The sequence below is a fragment of the Tamandua tetradactyla genome, chromosome 1 (assembly GCF_023851605.1).
Source record: "Tamandua tetradactyla isolate mTamTet1 chromosome 1, mTamTet1.pri, whole genome shotgun sequence".
Classification (NCBI taxonomy): domain Eukaryota; kingdom Metazoa; phylum Chordata; class Mammalia; order Pilosa; family Myrmecophagidae; genus Tamandua; species Tamandua tetradactyla.
Genome location: NC_135327.1, coordinates 90,324,828 through 90,343,281, shown reverse-complemented (window position 1 = coordinate 90,343,281; position 18,454 = coordinate 90,324,828). Strand labels below are relative to the sequence as shown.

Sequence of the window (18,454 nt, the reverse complement as noted above, 5' to 3'; positions counted from 1 at the left end):
ACCAGGTAGAGAGAAGGTTTATACCTGTGTGTCCAAGGGCTGAGGTGGAAAATTTTCCCCCAACCAGAGTTATAACCTTTCAATCTTAAGCTCAGGCTCACTCACCCAAAGTGCCTGAGTCTCAACATTATGATATAAATTAAAGCTCACTTTTCCCATTTAAAAAAACACCTCTTTTCATGTGATCTGTTGTTGGTGTTATCACTTACAGGAGATTTAAAGTTATAAATAAGTTAATAGTATATTATATAGTATATTATAGCTATGGCTTTAGAAAACAATCCAAAAATATAATTCACTTAGAGTTAAAACTGCATCATGCTGTGGGATATATTTTGTCTTTCTGAAACTAGAAAGTATAGATACATAGAAATATAAAATTATGCCAGTGTGTTAAGAGGAAAGGGGAATAGAAGAGGAGTAGAAATTTAATGCATAATCTTTAGTAAGCCAGCACAATTTGCCACATCAGAGATGCTTGATGAGGATCTGGGGACCAAGGGATTAGAATAAATACAGAGCATCCAAGGTTACAACTTGCATGGCAATAGGTCCCAGGTGGGTAATGGGTTATAGTAGAGTCATGCTCACACTTGCACTCGGACATAAGGAAGGGAGCATGGTTACTTAGGAGGTCTAACGTGTCAGGCCACCATGTGCCAGGCTTTATGCTAAGTGTTGTACATACTTATCTCATTTCAAGGCCCCCAGTAACAAAGGATGGAATTAAGAAGTTAAATTTTCTTGCTGCAGTTCTGAAATCCCTGGAGAAGGTAACTCCTCTCAGTGGCAACCTTGGCAACAGAATTATCGAAGGCACCAAGAATAATGGAATCAAAAAGAACAGACAGGCAACCCAAAAAGGGATTTCTGATAGAGTGGATCCAACTATTTGCCAAAATGACTTATAGTAAAGAAAGTCTCCTCCATCTGTTGTTCCCTGGCAGCAAAATTCATCTAAAAATTTCTGCCAGCTTACTGATTCACCTCACATAGGACAGAAAACATGTCCCTTGTCACCAGCAAACACACACCCACACAGATAAGCACAACCACCCACCCATACACACTCCCCCACTTTTGTGTTCTGGTTGTGACTTCTGCTGTTGATGACAATGATAAGGATGCTGTGTTTTGAAGAAAGTGTCACAGAACAAGTCATTTAGTGAGAGGGAAGATAAACTATATGTTAAGAAAAAAGAGCAAACTACAAGGTAGATACAATATGGTCACAACTCTGTAAAAAAATGCACTTAAGAGGGTGGTGTGATGGTGGCTCAGTGGCAGAATTCCCGCCTGCCATGCTGGAGACCCAGGTTTGATTCCCGGTGCCTGCCCATGCAAAAAAAATGAACTTAAGAAAGACAGGAAGGAAACACACCAAAATGGTACTAGTGATTATACTCTGATGCTGGGATTATAGGTAATTTAGCTTCTCAGAGCCAAAGAATTCAGGCTTGTCCTAGTTCCTAGATTGGCCATTCCCCTAGGGGCTTCCTTCCCAGGAACTTCGGGGATAATATAGTTCATATTGTGTCCTCTAAATTTTCTAACATGCCCATATTTAGAAAAAATAAATAAATAAAATTTTTAAAGTTGGTTCTCAAAACAGGCACGAGTATCTAAATTACTTCCTGCATTTTTCTTTTTGACTAAAATATTTTATAATTAAAAATAAATATTACACTACATTTTCCTGAACCACAACAATGGCCCATGCAATCACATGTTCTCACTGGACTATAAGCTTCGTGAGGGATGGGATCTGTGCTTTGTTCACTGATATACTCCAAACACCTAGAACCATGCCTACCATAGAGTAGGTAGTTAATAGATATTTGTGAAATGAATGAATACATGAATATTCTGCTTCTGACATTAGTTGTAAGAAGAAATATGTAAATTAACAGGTCAACCTTCTAACCATGTCCCATGGATGAGGATAAAATGGTCTGTGTTTATCACTAATCAGGTAAAGGAAAATCCACATTCATTGTCTAAAGACCAGCAGCTACTTTTTTCAGACGGGACTTAATTCTTCCATCCTTCCAGGACTTAATGAAACAGCACACAGTTCCCTGCCCATAGTCTTCATGATCTTATCCACTTGAACAGATGTCTTCTCTTTTTCGCTTGTTGTTTATGAGATTTTTTTTCACAAAGCACACCCACAGAACTGAAATGATCCATTTCACTTTATAACTAACATTATTGGTCATCTCCTATGTTCAAGATTTTGCATTGGATGCTATGAATATGGCATCTCCTTAAACTTTAAAAGGTCAGCTTTTCTACCTGCATAAGCCACCCCAGAGAGATGGACTTCACATCTCATTTGTACATGCCTCCTTAGGCAGTGTATGGACAGCCATGGTGAGGTCAGGGTGCTGCTAGGACAGGGCTATCTGGCCTGCAGGGGACTCAGGAGGGGCACCACCTGGTGATGTTAACATGATCACAGCTGGTCCTCCTCAGCCTGCCAGGTACAAGGGCTCCTTCTTGATGGTGCCCTAACTTGGTTAGACTAAAAGCCAAATTCATACTGGCTAAACTCACAGAGGGCAAAAGTACAGGAATCAGAATGGCAATTTTATTGTATTGCAATAAGAAATAGAAATAGATAAAACTAATCAGATTCCAATGGCAATGGGCTTTCATATTCGGATGCCTTCATCTCCAAAACGGACTTGCATTGACACAAGCAGCAGGCAGGTGATGTCCTCACATACCCCTTCTCCCCAAGTATTACCTGGAAGGGCAATGCTGCTGTTTGCCTCCATGACTTTCAATCTCTCTCTTTTCATTGTTTGCCAGTTCCAACTATGAAGACATTCCTCCACATGTTGCTTTGATTCAGGTTACAATCAAGTCTTGTGGGCCTAGAAATTATACTCTCTTCAAGGAGACTTTGAATGTGGCTGAGGTGACCCATTTCATTTATAACTAACATTATTAGTCATCTCCTATGTATAAAACTTTGTGCTAGATATTGTAAATATAAAGACTAATAAGCCTTAGTACCTGCTTAAAGAATCTGATAGTCCATAAAGAGGACAAACCCAGAAATGAGCAATTTCAGTGGAAGACAGTGAGTCCGGCAATATAGATATGCCTAAGGTACAATAACCAAGTTTAGCTGTCAGGAGAAATCTTTTTTCCTTTTGTCACATTCTTAGGAGGGCACTTCATTGTCATCCTCTTGTTGTCACCAAAACCTCCAGAGATCAAAGGCTTCAAATTCCCTCCATAGCACATGTATTGAGAAGACAATCCCAAAGACTTATGTCTAAACTGAAATTTCTTAGTGAAAGTTTATTCTTGTTCTTTCGTCCTGATACCAGGTGATCAGCATGTGACACCTTTCAATATTTATACTTTACAAAACATTAGACATGTTCACCGTACAAGGCAAGCTGATGTCAAGAAAACAGATTACTGGCTTGTGTAGTTGAAGTTTTATATTATGATTATGAGTTATAAAAATCTTCAAGGGTGGGGAAAGCATAAAGTCGCTAGGTTGACAAGATAACTTAATTCTCAGAGTCATTAGCAAATTTTTCCAGATGTTGATTACACTGATGCCCAAAAACTCTACCGGGAGAATCAGACAGTCTGTATTATCATGATAAAAGACAGCAGTTATAGTTGGCAGCAGGTGGGAGTATTAATGATTTAATGCTGAGATGCTCTTGTCAGGTATTTAAGCTACCAAAAGGTACTTTACATTGTGGTAAATTTTTGCATATACATTTGACAAACAAATTTTTAACACAATGGGTTCTCAAGTTAACAAAGGGCATATGTGAGAATGGGAGGTAATTTGATGTCCTCATTTCACATGGTTACCTCTTGGCTTAATTAGTTCTTCCTCTGATTTTGAAGCTATCCTCCAAAACACAAAAGCACCACCATTTGCACATAGCCAGCACTAAGCACATGGTTATGGAATTGATTGAAAATGTATGGCCAATGGAGCAAGTCACAAGGAAACTGGAACTGCACAGTGCTCTAGCAATGCAAGATCGCCTGCTAGAAAGAATAAGAAGTGGAAAGAGGGTAGAGGTGGGATGTTGATTCTATGACTAAATTGAAAGAAGCAAGAGAAAAGAAAAAGGATTCTTTAGTTAGTTTTCTTCGTTTTCAATTCATGCTTCTTGAGGTCCACACTGTGAACCAAGCACTGTGCCAGACCCTTCTACCTATAGACTCATTTAGCCCTCCCAACAATTCTCATTTCACACAGGAAGAACTGAGGCCCAGCCACAGACAGGCCTAGCCACAGACAGGCGGGTATGAGAATCAAAGGGGGGTGGGTTAAATTCCTTCCCAGAGCTCCATCTGCCATGATGCCATCTCTCTTCTTCTGAGAGCATGTAATGTTCCCGATGCCCTCAGCTCATGGCCTCTTCCACCCACTCTTACTTTTTCAACCTCTTTTTAAAATAAAGTCCAAAGGAACAAATAAGCAGAGAGGAGACAGGTCCTAGTTAGAACCTGCAGGGTAAGGGGGCTTACCATTTTCCCACCTGGAATAAAGGAACTGTGTTTTGCCCCTTCGAGCTGCCATTGCAAGTTTCTGTCCCTGGAGGAAGGAGCCTTTAGCCACCGCCCAACCCCGCCCCCACCAAGTCATCCCACAACTCTTAGAAGGGCTTCATTCCCATCCACAGTACTGGCACAGGCCCCCATGCTGACCACACATCAGCCTGCCTCCGCGCAACGGAAATGGGAAAACCCCAAGGGCACAAGCATGACTCACCCTGAAGCCAGCCAGTCCCTCAGAAGACTATAGATAGGCTTCCCTGTACCCAAATGGACCCTTAAAGCCTCTCAACAGGGCCTCCATTGAGGAGATGGGAGGGAGATCCAGCTGCCCCAAAGGTTTAGGGGGTGTTGCTACTCAGAAGTAAGTCCTTGCCCAATGCCCACCACAGTCAACTAAGTGACAATGGGATTGTGAGAGGAGGACAGTTCCTCAAATCTGTCTCCCTGAACTTAACAAACTTTCAGTGTTTTCTAGCTTTCAAAGTCAGGCAGGTTTAGATGAAGAGGTTAGAGATAGTCTAATCTCTGAGTATGCTCACATTGATTATATGCTTAGCTCATCTGAAGTGTAAGGTTTAAGCTATTGCCCATGTCAGGTGTGGGCCAACTCTGATTAGAAGTAGTATGGTCAATTCTATGCTGATTCATGTTACTTCATTAATAAACAGTGAGGGGCTATGTGCAGAAGTATCAGACTTCAGGGTTCCAAAACAAGATAAGGGGATTCATGCTGGGCCAGTCACATGTTATCTTATCTCTGTCCAGTTAAAGGGTAAAGATTATGCAGTTATAAAACATAACATCATCATCAAACAAGTCACAGTTCGGTGAGTTACAGCAGTCACAGATAATTGCTTCTGGCTACAGTACTACATATCAGAAAGTTAGGAAGCACTTAGATAATGATTCAGCAGCTATAATTATATTTGTTAGTCTTGGTTACAGGGGAAAAGATGAAGGGGAAAAAAGGCCAAGGGTACTGCAAGGACAAACATGCAAGCGCCATAGTCCACCTCTGGGGTCAGGCTGTGCATAAAATCAAATGAGACACAGTCACTGCCTTCAGGGAACTCACAGGCCAGATGAGAAGACCCACAAGTGAATAGAGAATAATCTCTTGTAGTGCTAAAACAGAGGGGAGCTCAGGACGTGGGTGGATCTCAGCATGTAGGCCATTAATCCAGACCACTGTTTCCTGGAGGAGATAAAATGTATACTTGATTCCTTTTTGAAATGAGAGTAGTGTGGTAAAACAGCATGAGAGAAAGTGATGGGTGCTTTGATTTGCTTTTCACATTTTATGTGCCATTTGCACCTTACCCAGACTTATGTCATTTCATCCTACCCTGATGCATGCTAATGCTGTAAAACACCATGGTTGATAACACAAGCTCCAGAGTCGACCTGCCAGGAATCCTGGATGAATTTAGGCCATGCCTTGGTTTCCTTACGGATAATGACAGAACCTTCTAGATTATGGTGAGGAATAAATGACATAATAATCTGCTCTGGGTTGAATTATGCCCCCAAAAAATACACGTTCACATCCTAATCCCTGGTCCCGTGATTGTGACCTCATTTGGAAATAGAGTCTTTGAAGATGTAATGATTTAAAATGAGGCAAAATTGGATTAGGGCATGGCTTAATCCAGTCTGACTGGAATCCTTATAAAAGGCAAAGCAACAGGCACACACAGGGGAGAATGCCATGTGACAATAGGGGCAGAGATTGAAGTGCTTCAGCTACAAATCAAGGAGCGTTCAAAATTTTTTGCCTACAAAACACCAGAAGCTAGAAGAGGTTGGGAGGATAGCTTTGCAGACAACTTGATTTCAGTGAGACAACAAATTTCTGTTGTTTTCAGTCACTAGGTATGTGTTCCTTTGTTATGGCCCTAGGAAACTAAGTCATACCCAACTAGTGCTTAGGACAGCACCTGGCACATAGTCAGCACTCAGTAGATAGCAGCTATTAGTATTGCCAATGTTATTTTATTTCAGCACCTTCTGCATTTCAATGTAATTTTCATACAATATCCCATTTGAAATGGTAGCCTGTGAAGAATGTGAAGTCATATGATAAAGGGACAGGGGCAGAGAAAGAAAGAGATTGCCCACTGTGGAGACTGAGGGCCCGGGATTCCCCTGCATATTGAGAACAGATCATTGCACGGAGCCACCCACGTAACTAGGACAGACATTAAAGGTCATTAGACCTACTCAGGAGGGAAAGAATGTACAAATAACTGAGAGCAGGACAATTATCCCTGGGAGAAATCCCAAATTGGCCTCTATCATCCATGTGTTAGGGGTGGCTGCCCTCCTAGATGAATGGGACCGCCATGAGAGTATGGAGACCCCCTGAAATCTCCAGCGGGGTTACTGACTGTTTTGCAACAGATAGCAGGCCAAATAGTGGTTGCCATACCATGACCCCTGTTAGGAACCCTGCGAATGGCTACAGAGGCAGAACAAGTGGCAAAAGCCACTGCATACCCTTTAGAAGAGGTTTGGGAAACAAAAGATAAAGTAATGACACCTTTGTATGCAGTCGTTCCAATCCTTGCTTCTTTACTACAAGGAATTAGCACTCATGTATGACATTACCACTGTGTTTTAGATTTAACAATGCCTTCTTTAGTAGCCCTTTAAATAAATGAAGTCAACCTGTTTCCACTTTTACCTGGGAAGAACAAAGGACTTTCACCATGCTCCATGCTCCTGCAAGACTATTTACATTGCCCAACCATCTGCCGTGGTCTTGTGGCAAAGGATTTGGCTAAGTGTCAAAGTCTGTTTCACTACATCGATGATGTCATGTTAGCCAGCAACTATCTTTCAGAACTAAAAGAAGTCTCAGGCTCATTGTTATCTCACCTTGAGAGTTGGGGATGGACAATTAATCACAACAAACTGCAATGCCTTGGCTGTTCTGTCAAATTCTTAGGTGTTGTATGGTTTGGGAGATAAAAATTATTTCTTCTGCAGTAATTGATAAGGTACAATGTTTTCCTATGCCACATACGTCAAAACAACTAATAGCTTTCTTGGGGTTATTTGGGTATTGGAAACCTTTTGTTCCTCACTAAGCCCAAATGTTAAAACCCTTTGTACAGAAATCCCAGATGAGCCAGGATGCAGCATCAAGGAATTGAGAAAGCCTTCTTGACCAAAAGGGGGAAGAAAGAAATGAGACAAAATAAAGTTTCAGTGGCTGAGAGATTTCAAACAGTCAAGAGGTTATTCTGGGGGTTATTCATATGCATTATATAGACATCCCTTTTTAGTTAAGGTATGTTGGAGTTGGTGGAGGGAAGTACATGAAACTGTTGAGTTGTGTTCCAGTAGCCTTGATTCTTGAAGACAATAGTATAAAGATATAACATTTACAATGTGACTGTAGGATTGTGGAAACCTGTGTCTGGTGTTCCTTATATCCAGGGTATGGACAGAAGAGTAAAAAAATATGGATAAAAAATAAATAAATAATAGGGGGTAAAATAAATTGGGTAGATGGAAATACTAGTTGTCATGAGAGGGAGGGTAAGGCGTATGGTATATATGAGTATTTTTCTTTTTATTTTTTTTCTGGAAACATGCACATGTTCTAAAAAAATGATCATGGTGATGAATGCACAACTATGTGATGACAGTGAACCATTGATGGTACATCATGTATAGAATGTATGTGTGTGAAGATTTCTCAATAAAAATATTTTTTAAAAACCTGTTTATTGCGCCTTTAGCTCTTAGTACAATGTCTTGTGTGATAGCAGAATTGAGGAAAAGGTGAATGTGTGAGCAAATAATGAATAAAGTGGTTATAATTCACACACATACACAAAAACTCTTTGTATATGCTAATTAGAAAAGGTGATACTTGGAAATGGGAGGACCACCAGCAGGCTGCTTTTGAAAAAGCAAACAGGACAATAGCACAAGCACTGGGGTGTGAAGTGGGGAGCACAGATCCAGACCCACCCTGTGAATTGGATATAGCCAACATTGATATTGGCTTTGGGTAGGGTCTGTGGCAGAGGCAACATTCTAAATGAATACCCTTGCTTTTGGTCACAATTATCAAAAGGGGCAGAACTGAGATACAGCCCCCTTGAAAAGCAATTGTGTGCTGCATATAATGCCTTATTGCAAGTGGAGAGACTGCCTGAAGATGCTGAGTCACCTGGGAAATAGCCATCCTTATTCAGGGGTTGATAACTGATATTGCTGTTAAGCCACGCTAGCTGTGCCTAACTGAGCACACTGACCAAATGGAAAGCCTACCTGCTACAGTGCAGTATTTTCAATGCCAGTCCTCTGAGTGTAGAAATGCATGAAATTCTTGGACCAGTGTCCTACTTAAAGCATTCAACAGTTAAAGTCACTGCACATGAAATAGCTATTGAACTGCCAACTATAGGAAGTACAGGTACCATTCCCGAGTCTGCTAGATGTACCGATGGTTCTGCTAGTGGGCAGCCTCCCACCTGGACAGCTGTGGCAGTGCCACCCAGAACTGACACTATATGGTGGGAAACTGGTGCTATACAAAGCAGTCAAAGGGCTGAGTTAAGAGCAGTATGGATGGTGAAAGTGCATGAGCCAGGAGACACACTTACTATCTGTACTGACAGCTGGGCTGTTTTACAAAGGCCTTATGATCTGGATGGCAATCTGGAGGAAGGAGCAACAGACAGTCATAAGTCATCCTCTCTGGGGACAAGAATTTTGGAAAGACATCTGGGTTGCTTGCCAATGAGAAAAGGTAACTACTTATAACATCCCTGCCCACACTCCCAACACATTACCCAGAAATATGGAAGCAGATGCACTCACATAATTTTAGAGCAGCACAGCTGAAACCAGGGAAGTGGCAGAATGGTTTCATCAGAACAGCAGACACCAAAGGCATCGAACTCTGTGGTATCTGGCCCAGCAGTTCCAGCTGCTGATCACATGCCAGCAGCTATTGGCATCACTAGTGAATGACCTTCATATTCCCTGTGTTGACCACGTAGGTTACCATATCAGATGGGACACACTGGCTGGTCACAAATCCCAGTAACCCAATGGCAAGTGGACTATATTGGTCCCCGGCTGCTCTCAGAGGGGTGAGGTATGCTTTTACTACTGTGGACACAGATACAGGACTTTTGGTAGCTTTCCCAGTGGGAAAGGCAAAGCAGAGGGTCACCATCAGATGTTTGGAAAAGATAAGTGTTCTGTTTTATATACTACAAAGATAGACAGTGATCAGGGGACCCCTTCCACTGGGCATCCTGGGCCATGGATTAGGACATCATATGGATATTCCATCTGCCCTGCAATTCCATAGATGCAGGCCTTATTGAAAAAGTGAATGGCTTGTTAAATGAACAGCTAAAATATGCTAAAAGGTCCTTGCAACAGTGGAATAAAAGGCTCTAGTAGGCTTGAACCTGCTTGAATGCAATGATGCAGGCTACTGCACCCACCCAGTTGAGGACCAGCACAGGCATTGAGAATACAAATTAAAGGGCCGGCTGCCTTGCAGCCCAGGTAGGGAAATAGTAATAACTTGTTATTGCCTGTACTTCAGACCCTACACATGGGTATGTCTTTGGTGCTGGTCTATGTAGCTGTGCATTGGTTAGGAATCCTAAGTCCCTGGGGAATAGGAGTTCCCAAAAATATTCTAAAAGACCTAAATTTATTCAGAAAATACCTGTTTGAAATCTTTATCACCAATCCAGGGCCTCCTGTTCCCACTGGATCTTTACGTATGACTATGTGGACCATTTTCATGCCCAGATTAACAATTGATGTAACAGTGGAGGACTCTCAAGTGTTGTAGGAGGAAAATATCTGGTATTTAATACCTCCCTGTTAAAAAACAAAAACAAAAACAAAAAAAAACCTCCCCTGTAATGTTCCTTTGCCAGTACCTTGTCGTCAATCAATGGAACTCTAGTATGCATATTGTTAAACTAACAGGAATTACCCCTTGTTGTTCCCCATAAACATCTTTCTGTTAGCCCATAGCACCCTAGTAAACACCTTCCTACAGTGAGCTTCAGCAGTAACTCATGCCCACAAAAGGACCCAACGTCGAGTTTGCACAGACTTGCCATCTTCAGGCACTACCAGCCTTTCTTGAACTGTGACCCCTATGAATGGCATTGCGTGGAATACCTTGCTGACCTGGCAGAATTAAGTGCATCAGAAAATCTGGAAAAGAATCTTCTCATTTAAGACTGAAATCCAATTGTCATTCTTTAAGGAAACCAGGGCTTACATCTCTTCCCTTGTACCGAACAGATAAACAAGCCCTGACCTGTATTGGGGTATGTGGTATATGATGGTTTAGGGAGGCTGACAGCAGAAGCTGTAACAGTAGACCATATTGTCCCTGTGTGTATGGAATGACTTAATAGAATTCATGATGTGGGGTGCCTATCCCCCAATTGTGTAATTTTACTTAGGCTACAAAATAATAGTCTTTTCCACTGGCAAAATATCTCCATCAACATGGGGCATATCCTTCCTCTAAGAAATGGCTATGGACCTCTGGGCAATATGGTTGGCCCTATTTACCCTATAACTGGACAGGATGTTGTATATGGAGACAGTCCTATATCTCTGCTACCTCATATGACTCTTTAGCCCATATTCCTAGTAATTGGAAAATGGTTAAAGCTACATATAGAATACTCCCTATTGTATTATCCTTAGCCATTCTTATACCAGGTGGAGCTGCAGTAGTTACTGAAACACATGAGGCAGACTTAGCCAATCACACTGCCCAAAGAACTTAATGATTCCAAAATGGCTATGTCCTTGCTAAATGAAGAAACTAAACAGCTTAGAAAAATAGTTTTACAAAATAGAATGGCCAGTGCAGCACAGTGGCTCAGTGGAAGAATTTTTGCCTGCCGTACCAGAAACCCAGGTTCAGTTCCCAGAACCTGCCCATGTCAAAAAAAAAAAAAGAATGGCCTTAAACATCCTCACTGCAGCACAGGGCAGCACCTGCGCATCAATCAATGTGCAGTGCTAGATATATATTCTTGATCACTCGTAAATGTCTCACGAGGCTTAAATCAGATTCAACAACTTATACATAATATTGTTCAATTATCAGTAGACCCTTTGTCTAAATGGTTTAATTCCCCTTCTTGGCCATGGCGGCATCTCTTTATAGGGTTGCTATCTCTGTGTGGGAGCCTCTTGATGTCTGTTGTCTTTTATATAGTTATTGTGGAATACGGATGCAATGTCTGTCCTATGGTCAGTGTGATCTGCTGCGAGGGGATGGACTGTTGGGAGCCAGGGCCTGTGATTTCCCTCCTTATTGACAGCAAGTCATTGCATGTAGCCGCCTACATAACAGGGACAGACATTAAAGGTCATCAGAACTCCTCAGTGGGGAAAGAATGTACAAATGGTATTGTAAACAAGGCATTGAAACTGCCCTCCCTTGATCACTGTTGATAAGAAACCTTCAAACAGCTGTGTCACAAGAACCTGCTGAAACTCCGTTCCCACACTCTTGTCCAAAACACTTATAAGCCCTTGCAATCCCCCCAGCCCCTTTGTGGAGCGCTAACTTCCAATTCCCCACCAGCTGCCACCATGGAAGAATCTTCTGTTCATAAGTCCCAATAAAATTCATGTCTAACTCCATGCCTGACATGTCTTTTGGTCTTTGGGCTGTCCTGACCCAAGTCCTACAAATTTGCTGAGTTGGAACACCAAATTATTACAACTAATTAATGAGTGTGGTTCTGGTCCCAAAATTCTAACTGCCCACATGATTGCCAATGCTTTACAAAGTTATTTAAAACCCTAAACTTTTACGAAAAAGCTCCTTAAAAACTCATGACTCCAGTGCTCCTTGCACATAAACAGGGAGAGAAATTGTGCTGGGTCCCACACACAATATGCAACAGATCTGGGGGACTCCACACCTAAGATTAATTTATAGATACTTAATCCAGACCGAGTCACCCTTCTTAATGTGATAAAATCCCAACCCACTCCAAATGGTTTCACAGGTCTGCTTTGTCCAAACATTCCCCCAAACTGCCATAGTCCACAACATCAGGAACCTCACTTTGGCAAGCACAGGCTCTTCCTCCTCCAGCTCTCACCCACCAGGGCACCCAGCCCCACTGTCCACACAGCTGTGCTTACAGCCAGCAATGCCCGGGGCAGCACCAGCCTGCATGTTGGCAGGACTCCACACCACACAGCTCGGGACTGTTACTTAGCAGAGAGGTGGTAGGAACACAGGAGGCAGGAAATAACAGGGACCCAGAGCAAGTGAAAGAGAACACATGAGTAGGGAGTTTTTTCCTCCAAAGCGGGCACACCTTCTTGGGCAACCCGGATAGTCTCTTTGCACCAGAACATGTGTCTTCCATATACCTGGTGGAAGTAATCAGGGTGAAGGGCAGTGTGTGTGTGAGCAAGAATAAAGGTGAGAAATCATGAAATGATTAGCCATGAGTATAAGAGGATGGACCACATTTGCCTAGATATTTTCCCACAAGGAGAGACACGACAGAACCCCACTGTGCAGCCAGGTACCTGGGTTAGCATTGCTAACTTTCCAGATGGGGCTTTGGTACTTATGGTAGTTAGGTTCAGATGTCAACTTGGCCAGGTGAAGGTGCCTAGTTCTTTTGCTGTGGACATGAGCCAATGGCATGTGAAGCTTATCTGTCACTGATTAGATCTGCAGTCCGCTAGGAGGTGTGCCTGCTGCAATGAATGATGTTTGTTTTAATTGACTGGATGCTTAAATGAAAGAGTTCAATGAGCACAGCCCAAGCAAGCAGCTCAGCATACCTCATCTCAGCACTCGCAGCTCAACCCAGGCCTTTGAAGATACAGAAAGGAATCACCCTGGGGAAAGTTGTTGGAACCCAGAGGCCTGGAGAGGAGGCCAGCAGAGATTGTCCTGTGCCTTCCCATGTAAGACAGAACCTCAGTTGAAAGTTAGTTGCCTTTCCTCTGAAGAACTATGCATTTTTAACTAAACAAATCCCCTTTTATTAAAAGCCAATACATCTCTGTTGTGTTGCATTCTGTCAGCTTTGGTAGATAGGACAGCACTGGAAACACTTAGGACACTCCCTTAAGTCACTACCAGCCCAGTGTGGAAGGCTCTAGACTGAGGTTCTGGAGACTGAGGTGTGACTCTTAGCTTCACCATAATGACTGGGTAAAGCAATTGGTGCCCTGAGTCTGGGTTTTTCCATCATTTCAACAGCCTTAATAGTGCCTGTCACTTCTGTGCACCCTTAGGCTACTGCAAAGCATAGGGTAGAAGGCACGATGGAGGATGTGGAAAGAAATCAGGTGCACACAGTGTGTCTTACCTTGCTCTCCAGTGCCCTCAAGTTTCCCCGCGGTTTCCTCCAGGGTGTTCCACTCCTCTGCAGCAGCTCTTCTCCCGGCTCCCGCCTCTATTAGCAAACAAAGAAAAGAAACATTCCATCAGGTACCTGATTTAACCAGAGAAGCATGCCCTTGGTGACCCATCTGGGGTGTCTGATGATGCCAACTGGTTCCTCTGCCTTGACTTTCCCTCCATCTCATACTCCATCTCTTCTAGCTGGCCTTCCACTCTCCTCTTGCCTCTTAAATGTTGATGTTCCCAAGGCTTCTGTTCCAAATCTTTTCCTCTTCTCACCCTCCAAGTGAAAACTTTTGCCCACCTCGGGTTCAGGAAAATTAGGAAGCAGACTCTAAAGTGAAAATGCTCCTACAAAATTTTTTCCAAAGATTGTTTTTAACTGCACTTATTTTATGTTGGCAAAAGTAATTTCCTCAGTTCTGTATAATTTGTATGTCTCCTGAGCATGGGTAAATAAAAATCAACTATACATCTTTATTTTCCCAACATCTAGAAATAAACAGGGTAGATAAAAGACCCCCCAAAATGCCATGGCCTTGGGCACAATGCAAAGCTTCTCTGCCTGCAATGCAATCAGGTCAGGGCGGGAGTGAAGGATGGGTTTAGTCCAATTTAGTGAACACTAATTTGCTGAACAGTAACACACTAAAGTAACAATTGACAAATTATTGACTCACCAGCACCTCATTTCTAGAAACACATTGCAAAGTTTACAAAGGTCCATGCTCCATTAGGTCACCCAAAGTACAGTGCATTTAAATTACAATTTCTTATGCATTTTGAATTTCAAGCATCATGTTTGTCACATACATCAAAGATTTTATACACATATAGGGTTTCTCTTGCCCAAATCATTTTCAGAACAGTCCATGACTTTTTCTATTGTTCTTGGCTAATGATTTTCTCTCTTTATAGAAGAGAGGTATCATTGAAAATAACACACAGTGAATTTTAATAGCAATATTGTCACACTGTGCCTGCATGTCTCCCTGGTGCACATGCACAAATACACACACCCACACTCATTCACAGTCCTGCATACACTCACACAATAAGAGTTTCACTGGTATGTTACTTTTTGCATATCTGTGTCTATTTAAGTAGGTTTAGGAAACATCCACCATTCCTATAACATATAGAGCCTCTGGAGAAAAGGAACTTGAGAAGAAGCAATTCTTGAGCACATATTAGGCCCCCAGGGCTCTACTGCAGACCATCACCACCCTGCTCAATCTCCTTGAAACCCACCACCACAGGCCAGGGTGTCATCCCAGCTCACAGAGGAGGAAAGACTCAAAATGGAAAGTGCATGCCTGCTCTAGGTCACACCTTAGAAAGGAAGTCCTGATTCAAACTCAGTTCTGTTTTGCCCCAGAGACCATGAGTTTTGGAGTGGGGAGAGGACTGAGGATAAATTTCACAATCCAGTCCGATCCTTCCTACATAGCAGCCGTCACTCCCCCCACCTCTTGCCCTGCTTACTCTTATCAGCTGAGGAACAACTGCTCAATGACAAAAGAATGAAAACCTCAAAGTAAATTATATCAACCTCAATCATGGCACAGTTTCTAAAAAAGACAATTTTAATTTAAAAATTAACTTCTTTTGTGAGAACCCCTCTTTTAGCACAATTGCAGGGCACACACATTATTAGCCTGGCTTTGATTTGCCAAAAGATGTTACAGGTGAGTTCCAAAAGAAGAATGATTCACAAAAGGCAAAGTGACAATGGGATGTGGGAGGGGGGAAGAATCAAGGGGTCCCAATTACTAAACCATGGCAAAATTACTTTTGGATGACTGTGGAATGTCATCCTATTGTGCTAATTTCTCCCATATGCATAAAACAGATGCCCCAGAGTCATGGGAACATTCCTGACTTGTTCAATAATTAAAATTTATTATATTCATAAAGCAAAATACTTAGTAACACCTAAGCAGATGCTGGGGAAGAGAGAAATGGAATTTTGATAGCAGGTCTACTACTAACTTGATGAAATTGGTTTAATGTTAATTATCTTCTCATATTCAGATTCTATATTTACCAAATGGCCTAACTTTCTGAAAACAGTGTTCTTCCTACCTGTGCATGCTGAATTAACCTTCCCCATCTATCTACTCGCTACTAATCCTTCAAGCCCCATTTCAAATCCCATCAGTTTATTCAAACCCCCTTAAGCCAACCCACAACATTTGTTCTGTTCTCTGTTTGCACATTTACTCACACAATGAGCATATATTTATTTAATATATATTTAATGTATTCAATATTTATTATCTGGCATATGCCAGACATTATGATGGGAATTGAGGATAAAATTATTAGTAATAACGGCTGAATTCACTGAATGCTTGCTAAGGACAGGTATTTTCTAGGTGCTTTTATATTAAACTATTTAGTCTTTGTAAATGAGGGATGTCCTACCATTATCCCAATTCTACAGATGAAGTAAACTTGCTTAGTAACTTGCTCAGGGTTGCCCAAATCGTGGGTGATGGAACAGAAATTGGGGGCCCAGGCAGCCTGCTTTACAGCCCTTGCAATTAATCACTACTCTATAGCAGCCACTCATGGCACGCATTCATAGTTAGAATAAAAGACATGTCATTGGAAAGGTGACACAATAGTGTGATAATTGCTATGATTGAGCATACCCAGGAAGGGCAACAAATACAAACTGGGAAGATCTAATAGAAATTTATCAGACAGGAATGGAAGTGGGGAGATGTTCCAGGCAGGAAGAATAACAACAACAACAAAAATTTTCAGCAGCCTAGCAATTGACACTACACCTGGCTCTGAATTCCTCTTAGCATCACTATTCTATAAATCAATGAGCCAGCTTGTGTCATAACCTAAAAAATATCTTTAATCTGGGCTTACAAAGAATGGTATTCTGGTACGCCAACTCTCCAGGGCAGAAAAAAGGAAAAGAAAAAAAATCCCAGATATAGCTAGCATCTGCAGACTTCTTTTGCTGATTTCCATGGTGTACTCTCATCATGGCAGATTTCTAGGAATGACCGTAGTGAGAGTTGGGAAGAGATTGACACATTTTGGTCTCACAAGTAGGTGTGAGCTGGCTCCAGCACATCAACTGCATGAAGTTCTTGTAGTGAATTCAAAAGCTTAGAGAAAGAGCCAAGAGCTAGCTGGGCAGGAAAATGCCCATCCCCAAAGGAGAGAGGCCTAGAAAAGGAGGGGAGAAAATGAGTACTGAATTTCTAGAAGATGGCACCAGCCAGAATGGCACTCAAAAGGCAATGCTTCAAAAGTAAACTAGGGGAATTCTGATATACTGAGCTGTTTACATATAATCTGGTCATTCCCCAAAACCTTGGGGATTTATGTGACACCTGAGACTCAGAGTTAGAGCTCTGAAGCTATGAAAGTCAGCACTACCCCATACAGGAACTGTTTAAAAAGTTGTAAAAAGGATCAGACTTCAACTAGAGCTGATCTGGATAGGACTGGGGTAGATCAGAATACAGGGTAAAGGATGATAGGGTCCATATTTTAAAACTTCAATTTCTGTGTGAGACTAAAGGGAGAGATGTTTATTTGGTGCAAAATTTATATTTTGGATCACATATTACCTAATTTAACTTGTATGGTCAGTTTACTTGAACACCATAACTACATGGAATCATGAATAGGGCATGAGACTTTGTTGGTTTGCCCAGGTTGGTGTGATGCCCTGAAACATCCCAGAGTAATTTGGTCAGTGAATAAAGAAGTATTTTCAAAGTCCCCTTGGGGGACTGGGGAGGAAGCAGGAAATATTCAACTTCCCCATTTGGAGAATTCCTGATATTCTTGCAAGCAGTGGGAACAACCAAATCTATAGGCTGAGCCCTGGATCTTGGGGTTTGCCCCTATTAAACTTATTTTTGCAAAGGATAAGCTAAGCCTACTTAAAATTATGCCCAAGAGTCACCCCCAGGGAACTTCTTTTGTGCCTCTCTCTCTAAGTCAATTTGGCAGGTGAACTCACTGCCCTCCCCGCTACGAATAATATGACTCCTAGTTGTATAAATCTCCCTGGCAACATGGGATAGAACTCCTGGGATGAGCTGGGACACAGCATCATGGGATTGAGAAAGTCTTCTTGAACAAAGGGGGAAGAAAGAAATGAGACAAAATAAAGTTCCAATGGCTGATAGATTTCAGAGTTGAGAGGTTATACTGGAGGTATATTCTTATGCATTATACAGATAGCCCTTTTAGTTTATGGTGTGTTAGAGGGAAGTACCTAAAACTGTTGAGCTGTGTCCCAGTAGCCTTGATTCTTGAAGGCAATTGTATAATGATATAACATTTACAGTGTGACTGTGAGATTGTGAACACCTTGCGTCTGATGACTCTTTTACCCAGGTTATGGACAGAGAGGTAAAAAAAAAAATTAACAAAAATAAATAAATAATAGGGGGGATAAGGGGTAAAATAAATTGGGTATGTGGAAATAGTAGTGGTCAATGAAAGGGAGGGGTAAGGGGTATGGGATGTATG

The 18,454-nt window shown here is 41.9% G+C and overlaps 1 protein-coding gene across 1 annotated transcript in view; it reads right to left on the bottom strand.

Annotated features, from left to right (window-relative positions):
* The window catches only part of PDE1C (phosphodiesterase 1C), a 708,660-nt gene that overhangs the window by 579,600 nt on the left and 110,606 nt on the right, over positions 1 to 18,454 (bottom strand). Inside the window, exon 2 of the mRNA XM_077120317.1 lies at positions 13,908 to 13,994. Coding sequence (XP_076976432.1) covers positions 13,908 to 13,994 — 87 coding nt within the window. The remainder of the gene's footprint in view (positions 1 to 13,907; positions 13,995 to 18,454) is intronic.